Here is an 8,114-nt window from a genome sequence, read left to right on the forward strand (position 1 = left end):
TACCGTGCTTGGTGAAAAGTGTTCAGATATCATTGATACTGACAAATGTGCTGGTTTATGAGCGGAAGCACAACATCGGTAATAGGTTTCGTGTACACTTCGGGAAGGATATAACAAATTGTCATACATTTATCAAACGGGAGAAGAAAGATTATGGCCAGGGAAATGTTTTGGATGCCCATCGCTCTGGTCGTCCGTCAATCTCAAGGCGAAAATGTGCTGAAATTAATTTTTCGTTGATGCATTTACCCTTCAAGTCGATCATAAAGCTTGCTGCCGAACTTGGGATTAAAGGGAGCAGAATACAGTCCACATTAAAGTGCACTTAGACCCGCAGACATTACGGCCAGTGGTCATCAGTGAACTAACGGACGATGCGTTAAACCGCCGAGGGCGTATCAACCGTGCAGGGGTAATGGTGGTGGACATAGGAACGTTTTGGACAAATAACTGTAAGTATTATTAAAGTCATCCTTCCAGAAAGTAAAGTCTTCTCATCTGTCTTGTGGCAGCTCCTCATTAGTTTCTGATGTTCAGTGTGATGCGGACAGTAGCCACATTCGGTTACAAGTCTGACCTTGTCACGTGGTAAGTGCAGATATAATGTAACCATGGCTGTGCCGATTGCGAGTTTCGTCGACTGTGAAGTGCGAGTTGTTACTCGTTTTCTGGAGTCGGAAAATGTTAGTCTCTGTGACATTCACAGCCTGCAGTGAATGCAGCCAGTAGCCGAAAGTGGTGCATAATGTTTAGGAATGGAGAACAGATTTTCATGGCGGAGAGAGAGATTAGGGCGACCCTCCGTCATCACAGATGCGCTGAAACAAAAGGTGGATGGCATCATGCGACAGAATCTTCGACTGATTAGCGAGGTTCAAAATGGCTCTGAGCACTATGCGACTTAACTTCTGAGGTCATCAGTCGCCTAGAACTTAGAATTAATTAAACCTAACTAACCTAAGGACATCATACACATCCATACCCGAGGCAGGATTCGAACCTGCGACCGTAGCGGTCGCGCGGTTCCAGACTGAAGCGCCTAGAATCGCTCGGCCACGCCGGCCGGCTTAAAGAATAGGATACCAGTGTTAAGTTTGTCGTTCATTTCGGTAATACTAGTACCGCTTTTTCAGTTGTTCTATGTAAGTTAACTGAAATACAGGATACCAGCGTTAGAGATGTTTTCTATGCGTTAGGTAATATATATATGTCAACTGAAATAAAGGATACGAATGTTAGAGGTGTCGTTTTCTATGCGTTAGGTAATATATATATGTCAACTGAAATAAAGGATACGAATGTTAGAGGTGTCGTTTTCTCCGCGCTAGGTAATATCTGTGTCAACTGAAGTACAGGACGCCAATTGTACCTTTCTTCGCGGTAGGTAATTTATAGGTCTACAGAAAACGGGATAACAGTGTTAGGTATGCTGTTTTCTTCGACGTGGATAATACTCGTATCCTGTTCTACAGTTAATCTGCAAAGGTCGGGATACCAATGTTAGGTATGTTGTTATGTTAGCTGTTGGTGATACCAGTGTTTGGTTGGTCGGTTTTTCCTTCGTGGGTAACATTGGTATCCCCTTCCTCAGTTGAAGAACAGGATATCAGTATTCGGTATGTTGTATTTTTCGTGTAGCGTAATATGTTTTCCTAATATTTTCGTTAGTATTTTCTGTTGTGGTTAGTTTGTAATTCCCACGTCCGTACCGTTAGTTTAATTTATTTTATGGACTTGGATAAATAGCGTTTTTTTTTATTTTCATTGGTTTACAATTCTGGGTTCTTGTGATGTACATGTACGATCTCTGTTCTCTGTGCTACATTTCTTTTTGTCTTCACGTTATGGCTTTATGTGATGTACGTCTACGATACAAGTTCTCTGTGCTACTACATTCCTTTGATTCTGAACATTCGTTTATGCTTTCAGATGTTTGTCAAGTATCATCTGCTACTTGCTTATGACGTCACTGCTGAAAGCCAACGATTAATATCCTATTCTTCAGTATCCCCCACTTAAAAATTGGTTCAAATGGCCCTGAGCACTATGGGACTTAACTGCTGAGGTCATAAGTCCCCTATAACTTAGAGCTGCTTAAACATAACTAACCTAAGGACATCAGACACATCCATGCCCGAGGCAGGATTCGAATCTGCGACCGTAGCGGTCTCGCGGATCCAGTCTACAGCGCCTAGAACCGCACAGCCACTTCGGCCGGCCCCCACTTAAAAGAAATGACAGTCACCAGCATGTGGGATACCACAGCCTTCGACACTTCAACATGCGTCGGGTTATTTACGGTGGATGACAATATTTCACACAACAGCGACGAAGAACCATATTAGACAACAGAACCGTAGGAAAGAGTCAGAAAACTTCATGACAAACAATCAGCAACATGGAACACTGACTCTCCAGGAAGACAAAGAATGACACTCGTTAACGAGTAAATACCTGTGGTGATGAACAGTATGGCCATTAAAATTGCTACACCACGAAGATGACGTGCTACAGACGCGAAATTTAACCGACAGGAAGAAGATGCTGTGATATGCAAATGATTAGCTTTTCAGAGCATTCACACAAGGTTGGCGCCGGTGCGACAGGTACAACGTGCTGACATGAGAAAAGTTTCCAACCGATTTCTCATACACAAACAGCAGTTGACCGCCGTTGCCTGGTGAAACGTTGTTGCGATGCCTCGTGTAAGGAGGAGAAATGCGTACCACCACTTTTCCGACTTTGATAAAGGTCGGATTGTAGCCTATCGCGATTGCGGTTTATCTTATCGCGACATTGCTGCTCGCGTTGGTCGAGATCCACTGACTGGTAGCAGAATATGAAATCGGTGGGCTCAGGAGGGTAATACGGAACGCCATGTTGGATCGCAACGGCCTCGTATCACTAGCAGTCGAGATGACAGGCATCTTATCCGCATGGCTGTAACGGAACGTGCAGCCACGTCTCGATCCCTGAGTCAACAGATGGGGACGTTTGCAAGACAACAACCATCTGCACGAACAGTTCGACGACGTTTGCAGCAGCATGGACTATCAGCTCGGAGACCACGGCTGAGGTTACCCTTGACACTGCATCACAGACAGGAGCGCCTGCGATGGTGTACTCAACGACGAACCTGGGTGCACGAATGGCAAAACGTCATTTTTTCGGATGAATCCAGGTTCTGTTTACAGCATCATGATGGTGGCATCCATGTTTGGCGACATCGCGGTGAACTCACATTGGAAGCGTGTATTCGTCATCGCTATACTGGCGTATCACCCGGCGTGATGGTATGGCGTGCCATTGGTTAGACGTCTCGGTCATCTCGACGCCACTTTGAACAGTGGACGTTACATTTCAGATGTGTTACACACGTAGCTCTACCCTTCATTCGATCCCTGCGAAACCCTACATTTCACCAGGATAATTCACGATTGCATTGTGCAGGTCCTGTACGGGCCTTTCTGGATACAGAAAATGTTCGACTGCTGCCCTGGCCAGCACATTCTCCAGATCTCTCACCAATTAAAAACGTCTGGTCAGTGGTGGCCGAGCAACTGGCTCATCACAATACGCCAGTCACTACTCTTGATGAACTGTGGTACCGTGTTGAAGCTGCATGGGCAGCTGTACCCGACCACGCCATCCAAGCTCTGTCTGACTCAATTCCCAGGGGTATCAAGGCCGTTATTACGGTCAGAGGTGGTTGTTCTGGGTACTGATTTCTCAACATCTATGGACCCAAATTGCGTGAAAATGTAATCACATGTCAGTTCTAGTATAACATATTTGTCGAATGAATACCCGTTTATCATCTGCATTTCTTCTTGGTGTAGCAATTTTAATGGCCAGTAGTGTATTGCAGGACACCTGGTTTGCGGGTTGTAGCTTCGTCACTGCTGTGGCTGTGGGTACATAATGGCGGCGTGAATATTTGCTGTCATATTCCAGAGCAGACCAGTCGCTCCCTATCTGTTAAGGTTTCCTTGCAGGCGACGGGTGGGCCACGGCGTTGGAAGCGGCGGGAGTGGGCGTAAGGAGTATTGACGGGGCGAGGGTGGTGGCGGCTGCGGGCCCCATCTGGCTGCAGGCTGCGGGGGCGGAGGCCTCTGGGGGCGGCGGGGGCGGGGAGGGGAGGGCCCGGCCGACAAATGGCGGCAACGGCAGCGGCGGCCTGCGCTGCTGATTACACGCGGCCAGCCACGCCCCGACAAGATTCCCGCACTCGCAGCCATTCCTGCAGCCCTCCGTGAACGCACGCCGCTTAGGCTTACGTACGCTCGTGCGTTACTTCTTCGCATCTCGACTGCATCTTCACGCACTGTCAGCTCCTCCCGCGAGTGGTGCTGCCCTGCTTCTATCAACTCCTTATCTACACATCCAGTGTCACCTGACGAAATACTGCTCATCCTTTTAAAAGAGCACACAGTTAGCTTTGAAGTAGGGGAAACTGAGGTAAAACCAGCTACAAGATGACAACTTTTGAACTACATGAAACAAAATCGTCAGAACTTCTGAACTGTTTGCCTTAGGGTATTCACACTGCACGGTTCGCTGCGGGGCATGATGGGAATCAGTATGCACATGCGCCTTGTTGTTGGCCATTTGCATGTGACAATGTCACGGTACAGCGTGCCCGAGCGTATAGCGCTTGTGAAGGCGTACAATGCGGATCAAAGGAAGTTTGCGATAGAGTTCAAGCTGAAGACAACCGGACCAAGTGTGCTAACAATCAAGAATTTGAAGTTAAAATCTTCTGGGTTATTAGGCCGCGTCATGTTTCTTCTAAAATGTTCGACGTTTCGACCCCTCTCCTAGAATCTTCCACAGGACTTTTTGGTGTCCACATTCAGTTCTCGGTTCCCAGATCTCTGCTGACGGTGACTGCAGCCATGAAACCCGGAGACGCCTGTTGCTCGGTAGACAGGCGATATCAAGCAATGACAAGGTTATAAGGTCCAGAGATATAACAGTAGCAACAAAGATCCGTATTGTGAGGGCTATGGTCTTTCCAGTTGTGATGTATGGATGTGAGACCTGGACCATTAGAAGGGCTGAACGGCGAAGAATTGACTCCTTCGAATTGTGGTGTTGGAGGAAACTTGTTAGAGTTCCATGGACTGCAAAGAGAACCAATATTGGAGCGAATAAAACCGGATTGCTCCCTGGAAGGTCTAATGTTAAAACAAAAGCTGACCTACTTTGGACACACAGTGCGAAGGCATGCCTCGTTGGAAAAAACATTAATGCTGGGGAAGATTGAAGGAACTAGAAGAAGAGGACGTCAGAGGATGAGATGGTTCGATGGCATGACAGAAGCAATGTGTTCCAACCTGGAAGGTCTACGGGAGCAAGTGCAAGACAGGAAAAAGTGGCGTGGTTTGGTTAATGGGGTCACGAAGAGTCGAACCGACTAATTGAGAGTGAGAGACTGCTAGAACACTGTCAGAGACGAGTGTCGCGTCCACGCATAAAGGGGGAGTTTTCTGGCGTTCGTGCTGGAGAAGTGATAGTATTGGTTAAAGTTCATATGGCTACCATTGGTGGGCCGTAGTCATAGGCCAATATTCCCGCTCTGATGCTGAAGAAGGGGCGTTGGTAGCTCGTCTCCTGTGGATACCATTGGCGGTCCATCGTCATTGGATAGAAAGGCACTATTCTACACTTATGCTGGAGAAGGGTTATTGGTTGAAATGCCTGCTACCGCTATTGGTTGGTCGTCATCAGTGGCTAGATTCGAAACGGACATAGCAAGAGAGGGGATATGTTTACCCAAAATATTATTGTCCGCCAAGGTGACTTACAGCGCGTTGTTTACGCCGCTCACACACCGCGGCCGCGTATTTACTTCCTTGATGGCGCGGAGCCACGATGCCGGAAGCCTCTAGCCGTCCTCTCTATTTAAATTAGATGCATTCTTAGAAATTTCAACCGCTTCTCGGACCTTTCCTCTGTAAATGTTTGTTTCTTTAGCCAGTACACGTACGTTATTAAAATCGATGTCAGAGCCGCAGTTCTCGTGATGTTCCGCTACTGCCGATTTTGCACTTTGTTTTAGCCGCATGTGCCGTTCGTGTTCCTTAATGCGTTCTTTAACAGTTCTTCCCGTTTCTCCTATATACACTTTGCAGCAGCCACATGACATTTGACGCCTGCATTGTGGAGGTAATCAGATGCATCCGTTTTCCGTCGGAAAAAGTCTTTTATTTTGTTTTGACTAAAGAAAGATGTCTGAATACCATTTTTCTTTAAAATTCTGCTTATGCAGTCAGTGACCCCAGAAACGAACTGTAACCTGACGGAGTGAGAAGGCGGTTCCTCGTCATTCTTATTACCGGTATATATATTCCACCTAAAAGCCCTGTCGATTGAGTAACTATCATACCCATTTGCCTTCAATGTCCTCTTTAAAAAATTTAAAATTTGTTAGAAGGAACACGATGCGGCCTAATAACCCTTAAGATTTTAACTTCAATGACAACGGCTACGAAAGCCTGCAGACTTACATAATCAAGAATTTGATTCGCAACTTCAAGAGAACGGTTAGTATTCGTGATGACAGTGTTGCTTGGCAATGTCGGTCGTCCAAGGAGATGCAAACGCCTGAAAACATCGAGAAGACAAGCTACACAACAGGTGGGAATCAACTGGGAGACACTGCAACGAATTGTTGTTGATGACCTGCATCTCTTCCCATACAAAAGTCGAATCTATGAGCCATTAAGCCCCAGGGCCATGGAACAGTGGTTGTGTTTCACCAACACTTTTGTCCGTAGAACTGACGAACAGGACTTTTGATGTGAATATGGTTTGGTGACGAAGCCCACTTTCATTTGGATGGGTTCGTCAAGAAGCAAAATTGGCGCATCTGGGGTACTGAGAATCCGCATTTCGCGATCGAGACGTCTCTTCACCCTCTGTGGGTGAGTTTCTGGTGAGTTATGCACAGTCACGGAATAATCGGTGCGATATTCCTTGATGGCACAGTGACTACGGAACACTACGTGAAGGTTTTGGTAGGTGATTTCATCCCCGATATCCGAAGTGACCTTGATTTCGACAAGATGTGGTTCATGCAAGACAGAGCTCAACCCCATCGAAGCAAGAGAATGTTTGATGTCCCGGAGGAGCACTTCGGGGGCCGCATGGGCTTCGATTAGCCGCCATATTCTCCGGATCTGAACACATGCGACTCCTTTTTGTGACCTATACTAAAGACAAGGTGTACAGCAGTAACCCCACACCCTTTGCTGAACTGAAAACAGCTGTTCAGGAAGTCATCGACTTTATCAACGTTCCGACACTTCAGCGGGTCATGCAGAATTTCGCTTTTCGTCTGCGTCACATCATGGCGAATGATGGTAGCCATATCAAACATGCCATTACATAAATCTGAATATCTGTAGTGACGTTTACATGTTGAATGAAGTGTGTACACGCCTTAGTTCGTAACTAATTTATGTTTTTTTTTCATATAGTTCAATAACTGTTACTTATATAAATTATTTCTAATGAACAATAAGTTTCAGTCTGGCACCGCGCGACCGCTACGGTCGCAGGTTCGTATCCTACCTCGAGCATGGATGTGTGTGATATCCTTAGGTTAGTTAGGTCTGAGTAATTCGAAGTTCTAGGGGACTCGACCTCAGATGTTAAGTCCCATAGTGTTCAGAGCCATTTGAACCATTTTGAACAAGTTTGCAAATTAATGTTATTCTGATATCTAATGCTAAGGCTTCCTAAAAAGTAATGCCAGCTAATTTTTGTTCTGTTCTCACTATCAGTTGCGGTATTACATGTCGTGCGTATTGCTCGGTCGGCTTTCTCGCTGTCTCAAGTTGCAACACTCTGCCCCTAGAGGGATCCGAGTTGTAGCGTGCAGGGTGACGCTTCGTAACGAGCTACGTCGGTGCGTGAGGAACAGCGGGCTGCAATAGAGTTTCGAATTCGAAAAGTTCGCCCACACCCGCTGTCCTTCAGCGCCACAATGCCAGACCACTAGCGCTGCGACATCTGCAACAGTCCAAGCCTTGGGCTCTCTGTCACCGATCCTCCATACAGTCCCAACTTCGCCCCATCATATTTTCATTTGTTTCTAAAGCTTTAAGAAC

General features: G+C 46.5%; 1 protein-coding gene across 1 annotated transcript in view; it reads left to right on the forward strand.

Annotated features, from left to right (window-relative positions):
- The window catches only part of LOC124805550, a 150,530-nt gene extending 146,341 nt beyond the window's left edge, over window positions 1-4,189 (forward strand). Inside the window, exon 4 of the mRNA XM_047266117.1 lies at window positions 3,996-4,189. Within this exon, the coding sequence (XP_047122073.1) occupies window positions 3,996-4,189 (194 nt within the window). The remainder of the gene's footprint in view (window positions 1-3,995) is intronic.
- The last annotated feature ends 3,925 nt before the right edge of the window (window positions 4,190-8,114 follow it).

The sequence above is a fragment of the Schistocerca piceifrons genome, chromosome 7 (genome assembly GCF_021461385.2).
Source record: "Schistocerca piceifrons isolate TAMUIC-IGC-003096 chromosome 7, iqSchPice1.1, whole genome shotgun sequence".
Lineage (NCBI taxonomy): Eukaryota > Metazoa > Arthropoda > Insecta > Orthoptera > Acrididae > Schistocerca > Schistocerca piceifrons.